Source organism: Salmo salar, chromosome 21, assembly GCF_965601325.2.
Source record: "Salmo salar chromosome 21, fSalSal1, whole genome shotgun sequence".
In the NCBI taxonomy this organism is placed as follows: Eukaryota; Metazoa; Chordata; class Actinopteri; order Salmoniformes; family Salmonidae; genus Salmo; species Salmo salar.
The window spans coordinates 29,265,400-29,281,102 of NC_138311.1; the positions used below are offsets into that span (position 1 = coordinate 29,265,400).

Genomic DNA, 15,703 nt, shown 5'->3' on the forward strand with positions numbered 1-15,703 from the left:
GCAGATTCTGGACATCCAGCCAGACAACTCATTTGACACACTCATCCTGCAGGTGGTCAGCAAGGACCCCTGAGACAGATGCACACAGACAGGCATCAGCAGGGATGCCTAAATCGCTTTCAGACAGGTTTCAACAAGGACACCTAAATCACTTTGACAGCTAGCTAAATCCTCCATCCTCAGACTGATATAGGATGGATGCCCAAATAAATGTAACAGGGATCAACAGAGACATCTAAACCAAGGATCCACAATTCTGTAAAACTGCCTATGTGGCAAGAATTAAGCTTTTATTTAATTCAAATCTGACTATGTTTGTGAAAATGGCCGAAAAAAAGAGCTATGCGTTTCATATTCATTGTGTGCATGCTTGTATGTTTTTTCTATTAGCCATAATTCAATTACCGGTATGCATCTTGCTAATTCAAAACAATTGTCAGACTTGTTTTTAAAGCACTAATCCAAAATCCTCTTATACAGGAATGCACAAAGGACATTGTTCAGTACATGATGTGCATTCAAAGGGATTTATCTGTGCCCTATTGTTCCTACAGAATTTAAGGAGTGATTTTGTTTACTGTGAAAAACACGAATTGGCTGCTGTAATCTCGTTCCTTAAATCTGGTCAAGTGCCTCCTTAAAGACGAGATCCGTGATAGGCGAAACATCGCCACTGGCCGCCCCCCAGTGTTTTTGTTTTGAAGAAATGAGCATCCAGCATCATAGTAAAAAAAATATAGAACATGGGAAAAAAACATTGTTGTTTGAAGAAACGTCTTTGTTGTTGTAATATTGCGAAATGGACGTGGCAGTTTCACCACTGTGGATTCCAGCTTTAAATGTGAGATAAAATCAGCAGTCAAGTCCAGGGGTAGGCAACGCTGGTCCTGGAGGGCTGCAAACACTTCATGTTTTTGATTTAACCAACGTGGAAGACCAGGTGTGTTGAATTTAGTCAATCATTGAACTTATCAATGAGCTCAGTTGGTCTGGTGAAGTGCGTAGACAAAGTCCTGCAGTACCTGTAGTATCCCAGGAACAGGGTTGCCTACCCCTGATCTAGTCCACATCAATTTACCCTCATTGCAGAACTGTGTGTGTGAAAATAACAATTAGAATCAAAGTGTGATACATAATCTTATGTATTGAAGAATGTTACAAATGCAGGTTCATGTATTCTGTGAAGGTTGGGTTGTGTTTTCTTGACAAGAACATTACACGGACATGTGTTTGGCTTTGTGAGTGTTGGGTCAATGTTGTTTTCTGTCATAAATGTTTATCTTCCTGTGTGGTGTAACACTAGCAGACACAGGGCTGCAGTCACACTCATGGCCAGCACTCGCCACCTTGGAACTCAGCCTTGTGACCAGCACTGCCTACCAATTACCTCTGGTCTACAATTCCTCAGGCTGTCCTTCAATTAGGGTATAGCCACACAGAGATTTTACTCTGTCTGAAATTGACTGATTGTGACAATTTTTCAATGAAAGTCATCCGTTAGTGGATGATGGACAACCCAGATGAGTATCTGTCAAAAAACACACAAGATGTCCGGAAAACAGTTGAGATGAGTAGAACTTTTGACCGACAAAAATGCATTTGCGTTTTAATGTCTGTGTGGCCTTAGCCTTACGTTCTTTTGTTGGAAAGCTGTTATATGTAAAACAAATGTGACCAAAAATGAATTCTATATTTAAATTGTCATATCAACCTGAAGTGCTCTATTGTATCTAACCGTCAAATAAAGAGCAAGTTTGACTATCACAGAAGTGTAGAATGTGTGGCTGGATTGAGTGGATGGGCAGTGCCCTCTTGTGGTCAGTCATGTACTGGGCTGTTGGTCATTACAGCCTGCTGTTCTACTAAACATACTTGGTTCTACACCAGACATCACAACAGGGCATTGCCACTGGATCAACCAGCTGAGGCTACCTGGAGTAAGAGTTAACCGGAGTAGCCACCATTTGCAATGGCAGACAGCCACACACACACACACACACACACACACACACACACACACACACACACACACACACACACACACACACACACGGAGAGAGGCAAAGACTAGTTCATTTCCAGGCTATCCTACTCTTTATTTAATGCAAATGACAGTACCAGGGAACTATTCCTCAGGGCACGCAAGGGAACGTATTTACAGGGGTGGACATTTAGCATACCTTCACAGAATAAAAACAAACATTTCAAAATGAAATAAAAATGTCAGTCACAAACAGAGGCATTCAAGTAGTACTAGTAGTAGTAGTAGTAGTATTGTTATACAGTTTTTTTTTATCATCTTTTATTATTTTTTCTTTAAACCCAGATAGCATATTCTTCAGCCACGAGAGTGTGTGCGAAGCCATAGTCTGTATATTTTATAGTCCACTATCCTTGTTCTTTTTTTGGTAACTGTTTGAAACGGTTTTGGTGTGATTTGACATGGTTCACTCTGGTTGAACTGGAGTTGGGGGAGTGGTCACAGACCTGGCGATGGGATAGATAGCAACACGTCAATGAAAGCAAATATTACAGCAAGCGGGACGGGACGGGTGTGAGGCATGACAAGCCCCTTGGGTGATACTGAATATCCCTCAGACGGAGGGAGGGAAGCAGGTAAAGAAAAGAGAATGTACTGCATTTCCTCTGAGAATGGCTTGTCACAAAATCAATATCATCAATTGGCTTAATGGCTTTGATACCAGAAGCAACATTTTAACTGAATACATACTGTACTCTAATGTATGTGTATATGACACTGTTGACCTAAAAGGCAATCCCCCTACCCCTACTTAAACCCTGGATACAGTGTGCGTGTGTAAAATATTTGTGCATCCTAGTGAAATCAGAAAAAAACATTGAACTCAAGCAAACTTTGCTTCAAATCAGGTCGATAATCTCGAACAATATATGTATGTTTTTACAGATTTGTCATAACCTTAACATGGGGAAAACAGAAGAGGAAGATGTTGACACCAAGGAGAATGTGTACATACAGAGAAAGAGAAAAATGCTAAAGTTGATCTAACATTGGTACAATGCTAGACTGAAACTGAGCTCAGAGGGGGGCAGCAAGTCATTCAACGGCACCGAAGAGGGATGCAAGGTTGTGTTGTGGAAGGGGGTAGGAGGTGAGGGGGCAAGGCGAAGGTGTATGAAAGCAAAGGCACTCCAAACTATAGATACACTATACATGACTAGTTATTGTTACAATAATACACTTGTTATCTACTGTACTGTACAGGTAAAGGTTGAACTATATGGCTGGATATAGCATCATCATCATCATCATCTACAATCTCCAACATATTGCCCTGATTTTTTCTTATTTTCGTTTCATTTCTTTTCTCCTCCATATCTTTGTTTTTGCTCATAAACAGTACATGGGTCTGCATATATACACACATACCACGATCACAACATAAAATACAACATAAACAAGTCAGGATTTGGTGAGGAGCATATTAACTGTACATATACACATTGTGTAGTTGTGTTGTCATTTTAAACCTTTGTGAATATGTCTGGGTGACGCTCGACTCAGCCTGTACCAGTGAGGTGGTTGTGTGGTCCAGGTGGAGAGAGATACAGAAGAACACTCGACTAACGTTAAATTAACGTTGGACCAACAGATTAACATTAGACAAACACTGAGTCAGTGGTCACAATAAGAGAGAGCCAGGAGTGACAGAGGCCTAGATAAGAACACTTCTCGCAATCCAGCCAGAAACCATGTTTGAAATTCCAAATCAAGTGCCTAGAGGGTAGAAGCTAGCTGTTGATTTGGAATTTGGCACACGAGTTGAAGAAAAAGTATGCATGACTTTAAAATGTCTTCATCTAAAGACAGAGCATGTGTGGGGGAGACATCCCCTAGAAACTGACAGCACGACTACACAGTGACATGATCAATGGAGAGAGAAAGTTAAGGAATAGAACAATATGTAGTCCGGTCTACAGCCTTAACATACAAATGATGACACACAGGGAAATAGTAAAGTGACTGCTGAAAAAAGGCTTTTCCAGCAATAGAGATCACACCACCTTGCCTCTTCATGTCTTTAGGCAGCAGCAAATATTGCCCCTGCTCTGTGAGCCAACAACTAACCGTTATGGATTCTGAACCATTGAAGTTTCATATATCTATATATATATATTTTTGTACATAATGCAACATAATATAAACTGTGTGTGTATATATATATATATATAAACACAAGCACACAGAACCAGAGACATGTCACACATATCAATCTAAATGATCCCGCCCAACCCGAGCCCAGAGAATATAAAACAAAAATAAAAACAGAACAGAACTGTTCGCTAACCGTTTAAAAATAACCCAGAGCAAACCTCTGACATCCGTGTCCACATATATCAGGACCTTCATGCATGGGGTGTGTGTGTGTGTGTGTGTGTGTGTGTGTGTGTGTGTGCCTTAAGCCTAATTAGCAGAAGTGTGGAGGTCGATGCAGCGGTAAAAGGTGAAAGGTCACTCCTAACCTTACTCAGGCCATGCACTACAGGAGGAGGAGCCAGGGTAGACATCCCAAGCAGGGGGTCAGAGGTAAGGGGTCAGAGGGGAAGTGATGAGAACATGAAGGGGTGGGGTATGGAGAGGGCATGAGGAAGGGACTGATCCCTCATGTGAATGTGTGTGTGTGTGTGTGGGGGGCTTCATTGTGGACAGGGAAGAGGAGGAGGGTGTGGGGTCAGCTAACTACTTTGATACGTAGGATTGTCCTCTTGGAAACATTAGCAGGCTAGTATTGTGTATATAGGGTACATTTATATATGAATACTCTTATATTTCATCAGCTTCCCCCTGCCCCCCACCACTCCTTCCTTCTAACAGACAATAAAGATGTCCACAGTGGAGTAGGTTGCAGAAATCAAACACCTAGATGGGTGACTTGGGGTTGTTGTTGTAGTTGTCATCTGCTTTAAACCCTGCCATGTCATCATCCCTCCACTGGCATCACCCCTGGCTGGGGCGGGGGGTTCAGGAGGTGGAGTTGGAGGCGGAGGCCGAGGCAGTAATGGTGTTAGGGCTGCGATCTGTGCTGTTACCATCTAGGGAAGACGACAGGAGAGACAAAGATTGTTCACTAATTTACACATCCATTCATACGTTTATCAATGATAAAACAGGTGTTTTAATAAGAGATTTTCCTGAGAGACGAGAGAGAAATGAAAGGGAAGATGGAGAGGGATGGAGGAATGAAGACGTGTGGGTCTGACCTGTGGTGGCGGTGGTTGGGGTGGAGGCCTGAGTGCAGGCGTGGGCGGGGATTAGGATGTTGGCCAGCGAGGGATTACTGGACAGCTCTGTGAGAGAGACAGGATACACCAGATCACAGCAGATTACACCCACCACAGGTAAACACATCAAAACACACCACAAGCACAGGTGACAACAGGTAGCATTAGTAGAGACCACATCATTATAAATAAAGGAGAAGTAACTGTCTTCACGTCAACTCAAACACTAAAACAAGTCTCTCTGTACTACCAATGAAACTGGGGCGAAAGAGAGGTAAACAGACAGACAGAGTGCATTACCCTGGGTGGTGAAGTTAAAGAGGGAGGGTTTTTCTCGCCCGTTGGGCAGATTGACGTTGGGGTCCCTCAGCTCGTCGAAGAAAGAGTGTGCACACGCTTCCAGGGGGGTGAAGCGCGAGGTGGGCGTGTACTCCAGCAGCCGAGAGCACAGGGCGATGGCCTCCGGCGGCGTACGGGGCCGGAACACCTAGCAACCAATCACACGCAAGGACAAGAGTCAAGGAGCCAATCACAAAGACAAGACTGGAATCAGTTAACCAATCAATTTAAAGCTAGTATCATGCACACAAAGATGTATGTTGTCATGATAGCAGGTGTGAGAGGGGTGTAAAGACTATTAACGATATGAAATGGAGAATGTCATTATTACTTCCTATGTTACAGATATTATCTTAACTGCCTGAGGTCATCAAAGGTGAGGGTGGTATACATAAATATAGTATAAACTTAACTATTGGGGTTAGTACGCTTGGATAAATTATATTAAAATAGTTTGTCCATAAATTGTCCTTTATATTTTTCCAGTTCAAGTGTAAAGGGCCCAGCCCTACAGCGGCAGGGTAGGAGACTCTAGATCAGCACAGAGACAGCTTCTACCCCCAAGCCATAAGACTCCTGAACGTCTAATCAAATGGCTACCCAGACAATTTGCGTTGCCCCTCTCTTCTACCCTGCTGCTACTCTGTTAGTATCTATGCATAGTCACTTTAATAACTCTACCTACATGTACATATTACCTCAATTACCTCGACACCAGTGCCCCCCACACATTGACTCTGTACCCCATGTATATAGCCCCGCTATTGTTATTTTACTGCTGCTCTTTAATTATTTGTTATTTTTATCTCTTACTTTTTTTTTAGGTATTTTCTTAAAACTGCATTGTTGCTTAAGGAATTGTAAGTAAGCATTTCACTGTAAGGTCTACACCTGTTGTATTCAGCACATGTGACTAATACAATTTGATTTGAGACTGGGTGGCTAGGGGGGCTGCAGTACTACAGAACAACCACAAGGTGGAGTCTGGAGCACCACCACAAGGACCTGCTCTACAACACTGCCTGCTGATTGGCTAAAGGGGTTATCCAATGCTGGAGCAGTGGGCAAGGCTGGGCCCTGTTCAAATGCTGTACAATGTCCTCTTTCCTAACTCCCTTCGTTGTAGTTGTCACTGACCTGACCAGGGCCCGTTTTCCCAATTGTGATGGAACTTAGGCTTACAAGTGTTTTAACGATGCATCTTTCCTACAACAGATGAAGATGTAACATGTGTTTCCCAAAACACCACACATAGAGAACGGTCGCTAAGCAAAGAAAGGGGGCGCTGCGCTCGGATCAGCTTTTTACATTTAAATCATTCCTTAACACTATAAATATTTCACAATACTGACAACGAATCAGTTCATAGAGAGATATTAAAACCTACAGCTGCAAATCGAAGACAGCTTATTCTAATGCTTACCCAATAAAAATGCACCAAATCGGCACATCATTGCACACCTTAGGCTACACATCATGAAATATATTAAGATAAATTGCAGACAGTAACCTACAAAAAGCAATCAATTGAGCATGAAATGTACATTATTTCAATATGATTGAAATAGGCCTATAGCCTACTGTTTATATTTGAATGCAGTCATTAATTTGAAGCATCTTTTTATACGTTGCTTGTTTGTATCAATTGCAAAGACATTGGTAACTTTGTATTTGTAATCAACTTTGTTCTGCAGTTATTGGTGGTCACAGAGAGACGATAAACCATGTGATTCTATGTTTAGCAGAGATCTGTGTATAAAGTGATGCGGGAGGGCAAAAAAAACATCTAACAACGCACTTAGCTGTTCTTCGAGTGGTCTGAGGCAGGCGTTAGATTACCAGTGGTCTGAGGCAGGCGTTAGATTACCAGTGGTCTGAGGCAGGCGTTAGATTACCAGTGGTCTGAGGCAGGCGTTAGATTACCAGTGGTCTGAGGCAGGCGTTAGATTACCAGTGGTCTGAGGCAGGCGTTAGATTACCAGTGGTCTGAGGCAGGCGTTAGATTACAAGCGTTTTCAAGTGCAACGTTAATAACGATGGTTTTGGTAAACAGCTCGGAGATTTAACGATGCTCCTACGAAGGTTCTAACGATGAATTTAGCCTTAAGATGCTTTTGGGAAACCGGGCCCTGATGACTTCTTCATGTGCCCTTGCAGATTAGAAAGAACCTGATGGTTGTAAGCAATTAGGTAGAAACCCCAGCTAGCCTACTGGATAGATGGAGTTGTTACCATATTGCTTACACCTATCCAATCCTTACAGATCTAGGTGGGGCCCATCATGAAGTTCCTAGGTGAATTGATTTTCATAATTGGGGGATAGAGATTAAATGGGATGGCAGAGATGAATGCCTGGCAGGCTGACGAGACGAGCACAGAGAAATGATGCTAGGGGAGGGGGTGGATTGTAGAGTAGTAAAATAGTTCCTGTACCTGTTGACTCACCTTAGTCCATGCGTGTGCCTTAATCTGGGGGAACTTGAACTCAGTGTAGTTGGGGTTCATCTCTCGGATCTGCTCCCGTGTTGGGGTCCCCAGAACCTATAGCACAGAGACAGCAGAGGAGAAGAGGGTGAGCGGGAGACAGGGGGAGGAAGAGACAAGGGAGGGAGAGAAGATGACAGAGAGCGTGAGCCGTGAAGAGAGGGTCAATTGCGAACAACAGGGAGAGAGAGAGCGAGAGAGACAACTTTCATTCGATGAAAGAGAGAGAATTGGGTGGCAAACACCAGAACTGACAGGCAGGTATCAGTACCTTGATGATTTCCACCAGCTGATCCACTCCACTGTCGCCGGGGAAGATTGGTTGCCCTAGCAACAGCTCTGCTAGCACACAACCAGCTGACCACACATCTGTAGAGGGGGCGGAGCATCAACAGGAAGATGTTGTGATTTGCATACTTGCTCTAGAGGTGTAATTTTACACCCTAGCCTATCCATGCTAGGGTGTATATTAATTTAAATTGGGATTTAGCAGTTGGCTGTTAGCCTACCTATGCTAGAGGTGTAGTCGGTGGCACCAAAGATAAGCTCGGGGGCTCTGTAGTAGCGAGAGCAGATGTAGGACACGTTGGGCTCTCCGCGTACCAGCTGCTTAGCGCTGGACACACAACATCAGCACAACATACTGTCAGTCACACACTCTTCATCATCGTAGTCATCAATATCATCCCCATGTTCAACGTCCTCGTCATCAGTCATATCATTATCATCATTTTCATTATCAATAACATCACTGTCATAATCATCATCATCAAAGCCAATCAAAGCTAATGAGAACTGCAGATTCTTTCACATAGTTTAAACTGACCTGCCAAAGTCACAGAGTTTGAGCACGGCCGTCTCGGGGTCCAGCAGCAGGTTCTGGGGTTTGATGTCCCGATGGCAGATCCCAAACGAGTGGATGTAGGCCAGACTCCTGAACAGCTGGTACATATATAACTACAACACACACACAGGAGAACATGCACACATTAGAAATGGAGAGCAGAGGACAAGGACACACTTGATGGAAACAGTGTGCACGCGCGCACACACACAGGTACCTTGACATAGACCATGGGTAGGGTCTGTTTGGCTCGGCTGTAGTGTCTGGCCACTCTGTAGACCGTCTCAGGAACATAGTCCAGTACCAGGTTCAGATACACCTCATCCTTCTGTTACACAGAAACAAGGGGGGGGGGGGGGGTTAGGCAACACACACGCACAATGTAACTATTGTTTGACTATCAGTGACTCTCTCGCTCACTGCCGCAGACAGTGATGTCATTTCCTTCCGAGGGCACCAGGGGGCTGGGCGCTGCCCCTATAGCAAGCCTACCACTCAATCCCTCTTCCTCTGATCTGATTGGTGGAGGTCAACAGTCTGCCGTGAGGTCACATGCCAGCCGTTCCTCATCTCTGAGCTCAGACTTCATCCATACTGCCCTTGAAGGTGCCTGAAGAAGGACGGAGCGAAGCTTCCACTCCTCCTCTCTCTCTCACCTATTAGACTCCTCTCCCTCCCTCTGTTAGCAGAGCCAGTCAGCAAACTAACCAGAGGAGACAGGTTGTAGCGTGAGAAGCTAGCTGGCTGTTCATGTGAGCTAGTGTTATCATGGAGTCTGAAGAGACTGCCAATCTGACACAATTCTGTCTACTAGAATAGATCTGTCTGGACTGACCCTTTTCTCTTTCTCACGCATACCGTAGACACACATACCGTCGCACGTACACACACAAACACCCCAAGACATGGCATCCAGTCTGACAATAAATGTTTTTTACAGGTTAAGGTGATGGTGCTCACACCTCAACATAATTTATCGATAACAGTAGGATTTACAGACAGAAAGAGTGAAAGAGATAGCACAGAGAGAGCCCAGAGAGAGAGAGGGAGCACAAGCACTCATTTCAGAATAATTCACACTACAAGTCTGTACATATTCAACTAGGAAGACTAGAGCACTTAAAAAGCATGAGCCTGGCATCCTGTCAAAGACATATAAAGATATTAGCACTGACATCTGGTTTGGGCTTAGTGGGACTATAATTTGTTTTCAACAGGACAATGACCCAACACACCTCCAGGCTGTGTAAGGGCTATTTGACCAAGAGTGTTGGACTGCTGCATTAGATGACCTGGCCTCCACAATCCCCCGACCTCAACCAAATTGAGATGGTTTGGGATGAATCGGATCGCAGAGCGAGGGAAAAGCAGCCAACAAGTGCTCAGCATATGTGGGAACTCCTTCAAGACTGTTGGAAAAGCATTCCAGGTGAAGCTAGTTGAGAGAATGCCAAGGTTGTGCAAAGCTGTCAACAAGGCAAAGGTGGCTGCATTGAAGAATCTCAAATATTGTAATGATGGGGCGGTGAGTCGAAGCAGGGGAAACGTTTTAATAAAACAACAAAACCAAGACACTAACATAAGGCAGTACCCCGTTACACAAGAACAATACCAACTGGTGAGTGAACCTGGGAGAGTGACATATAAAGGGGAGGAAATGATTACGTAATGGAGTCCCGGAGTGAATCATAATGACTAACAGGTGCGCGTAATGATGAGTGCCAGGTGTGCATAATTGTACGCCGGAGGGGAGGAGCAGACGTGACGAATATAAAATATATTTTGATGTGTCTAACACTTTTTTGGTTACTACATGATTCCATGTGTTATTTCATAGTTTTGATGTCTTCATTATTATTCTACAATGTAGAAAATAGTAAAATCAATAAAAACCCTTGAGTAGTTGTTTTAAAACTTTTGACCGGTAGTGTAGATGAACAAACAAGTTGTGGGTGTGTCAAGGCTTGGCCCCTCACTGGCCAATCAGAATGTGCTCCATGGCTAAATATGTGGTTGATTCAAGTAGTGTATTTAGTCTTTTATGTACTGCCTTGGAATCAACTCCAATGTTAGTCCATTATAGTTTGTTAAACAGCTTACAGACACAAAATAACTAAATGTAGACCTATCCCATCTTTGCTAAACATGTTAACATGAACCTGTTTGCAGTCCACATTGTTCTAAGTAATTTCATGGATTCAATGTGGAAATATATACATAGCATTAGCACTGATGTAGGGCTAGGACTACTGTAAATTGCATTATGGCTGTGCATGGACATCCCAAACGTTGTCAATAAGCAAGATTCAATTAATTATTGATAAGGCCTAAAAAGAAAGTGAATAATGTTAATTCAATTCTAATCAGGCTTTATGTCTAAATACACTTACAGGCACCATCATTTCTCCCTGTGGGCACATCATATTAAAACAATGCAGACTATGGAGGGTTTTACACACATCCAAACTTCACACAGTAGCAGGACAAAGAACCAATATAAAGAGAAAGGGAGAATATCCAGTCACCCTTATACTGCTCCAAAATATAATGTTTTATCGGCATATTGGAACCATCTACAGATCGCATCCATACTGTCATTGCATGCGCGCCACGGCCGTTCTCACCATAAAACCAGGGAAAGTTTGGTTTTAATCAAATTAAATGAAAAACAAGCACCGTTTTTATTTCCAACAACAATAAATACATGTCAAATGTAATGATATCATAAAATCACCGGAATAAAAAAAAAAACATGAGGCATTGCTGTTGAATCAACCTTCGTTATAGAAGGCCTAGTGTAAGAGTAGCCTACCAGGGGCTGGGGTTTTAAAAATATGAAACGGAAAATAAACATTTATTACTGGAAAATAACTTCTAAATGCGAGGTTCACCAAGGTTCCCATCTCTCATTTCATGATGGGCATGGACAGATGTAACCTACATAACGGAGGATTTATGTACGTACAAGCATGGCTAAAATAATGCAGGCCTGCCTACAATAAATAAAAAGGGGAACGTCAGCTCACTGTTTTTGCTCCTCTCAAACTTTATCTTTTAATACAGCTTTGGTGATTAAGAATTATTTCCAAGCAGTCTCACAAGCCAAACACGCTAGTGGTTAGAGCGTTGGGTCAGTAACCGAAAGGTTGCTGGATCATATCCCCAAGCAGACAAGGCTATGCTTGGTTTTTAATCAAATAAAGCAAAATGGGGGAAAAAAACATTAAGTGTTTCATGAAGTATACAGGTACCGAAACCACATCTTGTTCCATGTGCATATGGGAAGGGTGCGTCAAGGATTACCGCTGTCATAATTCATGCCATAACCAACTGCGTTATCGCTAAAATCTGCTTTGGTTGGTTTAAATATCCCTACCAGCACTGCCTGAAATGAGCACTTTGGCTCATGTTTTTAAGGACACACTTCAAATATATCCACCCCTCCCATCTGAGCACAAGCTAGCTGATATTAAACAGGTAAACTGAGGAACCTGGCGTTATGGCTGGAAAAAGCCAGTGCGGCAGTTTTTACATGACTAAATTGAAAACTAACGTGCGTTTGAAACTAACGCCTGCCAAAAATAGAGCCCTTGAACTGTGTTTCAGGTGTGTTGTGCACGTGAGTTAAGAGTGAACCAGAGAAGTGTTCAATCAGTCCAGATTCCGACCTTGCATAACTCCACATAATCCTAACACTACTGCTAACAGTGCTACTGCTAACAGCAAATGCTACTGCTGCTTCTAACACTACTACTACTAACACTACATCTAGTGCTACTGCTGCTACTAATACTACTGCTGCTAGTAATACTTCTAATACTATTAATACTACTGCTCATAACACTTGTTCAGCTAATACTAGTGCTACAGCTAGCACTACTGCTGCTGCCATTAATACTACTGATGCTACTAATACTATTGCTAAAGCTAGTGCTACTGCTACTACTAAAACTACTGCTAACAGCTAACTCTACTGTTTCTACTGTTTCATTGTAAATAAGAATTTGTTCTTAACTGACTTGCCTAGATAAATAAATGTTAAATAAAAAAAAATACTGCTGCTACTAATACTACTGCTAACAGCTAACGTTACTGCTACTACTAATACTACTGCTGCTACTAATACTTTTGCTACTGCTGCTACTAGTACTACTGCTAACAGCTAACGCTACTGCTGTTACTAACACTATTGCTACTGCTAACACTATTTCTACTGCTAGCGCTACTGCTAACACTTTTGCTACTGCTAACACAACTGCTAAAAACTGTAATCCCCAGCCGAATCACCCTATGCCAGCTATCCACAATTAGAACAGAGAGAAATAAGGGGGTAGGAGGAAATGAGAGGAGATGGAGAAGAGAGACGAGAAGAGTGAGGCTCACAAGAAGGCCCCTAGCAGCTGGTGTTTCCTAAAATTAGCAGGTGGCCTTTAGTCAGGCAACCCCCTTGCTCTGTGCACTCTCCCCTCTCCCCCAGCCTCTCTCTCTAATCCTCACGCATGGGCACCCCAACCCCAGTCCAGACTAGGTTTCCTAGGTGGGAGGATTCATTTCTGCATTGTCATGGACCTGATTCTGTGAGTGCTTGCATACGTGCACTCTGACAGATTGGACACACGAGTGTGGTCTATATTTGTCAGTGCTCTCCCTATCACCATCCGAATGACAGCTTCTCCGAACTCAACCATTCATGGGTTATGAATACTGAGAGAAGGAATATTCAGAAGGAACAGGACATTCAGACAAACAGCCATACAGATAAACAGACAGAGGGACACAGACAGACGCAGACGGACACAGACAGACACAGAGGGACAAAGACAGACACAGACGGACACAGAGGGACACAGACGGACACAGACGGACACAGACGGACACAGGGACACAGACAGAGACAGACAGACACAGACAGACAGAGGGACACAGACAGACACAGAGGGACACAGACAGACACAGAGGGACACAGACAGACAGAGGGACACAGACAGACAGATGGACCTTGTCTCCGCTGGAGTAGAAGAAGTAGCGCAGGCGAACGATGTTGCAGTGGTCCAGCTTCCTCATGATCTGCAGCTCGCGGTTCTGACGGGGAGAGAGAGACAGATGTCAGTCAATACTACTTACTGTTTCAACAGTGTACAGCATGAGCAGATGGAGAGCCAGGTTAGACTACAGAAACACAGCAGAGATTTGACTCCCATCAATATACAATAAATGTTGGCCCTCAATCTGGAGAACTCCAGGTCAAACAGGCCAAAAGAAGGAGTAGCCACCCACAGAGGATGAGTAGCCAGAGCTCACAGCTCTGATCCACACTGGAATGCAGAGAGAGAGAGAAAGCGGGAAAGCCAGGAGTGTTCAACAGAACTACAGAAATGTCCCTGGGATACGCAGCCATTTGAGTGTGACTGGGAGTGGAGGTTGGGAACGACTTGGATGTAATCCTGTAACTAAGAAAGAACAAGACCACTGAGAGGGCAGTACACTGACAGAGACAAAACCATCTTATACTCTGACAAACACAAACTACATGCATAGGGTACTGTATGGAGGGACACGTATGAGCAATGTTAGCCTACTACTGTAATCTCATCTACCATTGAGACACCCCCTCAACTAGCCAGTGACATCATCCCCATCCTCCAATGTGGTTTCCTGTTTCTCACAGACAGAGACAGACAGGCCAGCAGACAAGCATGCATTGCAAACAGGCAACGCCCTCTTTCCCATCGCCAGGGAGAGGAGAGGACGTAGTGCCATACGGAGCAGAGCAGAGCAGAAGATGGCACTGCAATCATTACTGCTGACCTGTCATATACTGCACTGGGACAGAGACATGGTGAGGATAGAGACAGAGACTGGTAAACCACAGTGACATCATGACACACAACCAACATGGAAGTTGTCATACAGACAGACACTAACAGGATGGTAAAGCAGAGTACACACACATCAGAACATCCTACAAACACACGCACTTGGGATGGGCATGAGTAATCAAGTACTCGAACGGACGTCAAAACTCTATCTTAATCCAGAGATAAAAACATCTTCAAATACTGTAAAACTATTTGGTGGAATGTGCTTTGTGCCTGCCCGAACGGGAAACTGAAATGTCTTGAAGACAACATTAACTTGTTTTGACTCGAGTGTTCCATTTGTACATGTGCATTGGCAGAGCACAACAAAAAAAGAAACCAAGCCTAGCATCACACAGCTCTTCCACCTAAACTCCCGTTCCCCTCTATACGACCACTCCCTCTATACACTCGTGCTGCTGAGTGTGCACGCAAGCTCCCATGGGCCTACAGAAATAAATGCCTATTAAAAAAAAAGTATCTAACTGATGTGATACACAAGCTACAAATAAAAACAGTTTTATCACACATTCAAAATGGACTGGTTGATTGAAGTAGGTAAAATGTGTTCCAACAACGAGCTGCAGTTTTGGAATAATTGCATCCTGTCTATTTTCCGCTTAAATGGATACTTAGGGATGTAAAGTATCCCTTTAAGCTACTTCGCCAACTGCTAGAGCCAGGGGTCTCCAACAGGTCGATCGCGGTCTACCAGTAGCTCGTAGCTCACCAAACAACTCTGAAAGTACATGCAATTTTCACGTGTTCCACCGCAAACTGTCATAAACAAATCTGACAGTATCAGACACCGCAAGCTCTCGGCTATGATCTAATGTTAGCAACATTGACATTATCCCACCCCTAGTTACCAACTATTGGCTTAACCAAACCTAACAATATCTGTCAATTAATTTCT

The 15,703-nt window shown here is 43.5% G+C and overlaps 1 protein-coding gene across 2 annotated transcripts in view; it reads right to left on the reverse strand.

Moving 5' to 3' along the window:
• Positions 1 to 2,071: 2,071 nt before the first annotated feature.
• LOC106582120 (glycogen synthase kinase-3 beta) overlaps positions 2,072 to 15,703 on the reverse strand; it is a 38,891-nt gene continuing 25,259 nt past the window's right edge. Inside the window, exons 3-11 of one of the 2 annotated variants that reach the window (XM_014164873.3) lie at positions 13,928 to 14,011; positions 9,147 to 9,257; positions 8,912 to 9,042; positions 8,595 to 8,701; positions 8,357 to 8,454; positions 8,035 to 8,142; positions 5,563 to 5,749; positions 5,242 to 5,328; positions 2,072 to 5,073 (exon numbers count right to left, since the gene is read on the reverse strand). In XM_014164873.3, the coding sequence (XP_014020348.1) occupies positions 5,003 to 5,073; positions 5,242 to 5,328; positions 5,563 to 5,749; positions 8,035 to 8,142; positions 8,357 to 8,454; positions 8,595 to 8,701; positions 8,912 to 9,042; positions 9,147 to 9,257; positions 13,928 to 14,011 (984 nt within the window). In that variant the 3' untranslated portion in view covers positions 2,072 to 5,002. The remainder of the gene's footprint in view (positions 5,074 to 5,241; positions 5,329 to 5,562; positions 5,750 to 8,034; positions 8,143 to 8,356; positions 8,455 to 8,594; positions 8,702 to 8,911; positions 9,043 to 9,146; positions 9,258 to 13,927; positions 14,012 to 15,703) is intronic. The other variant, XM_014164874.3, reaches the window with a different exon arrangement.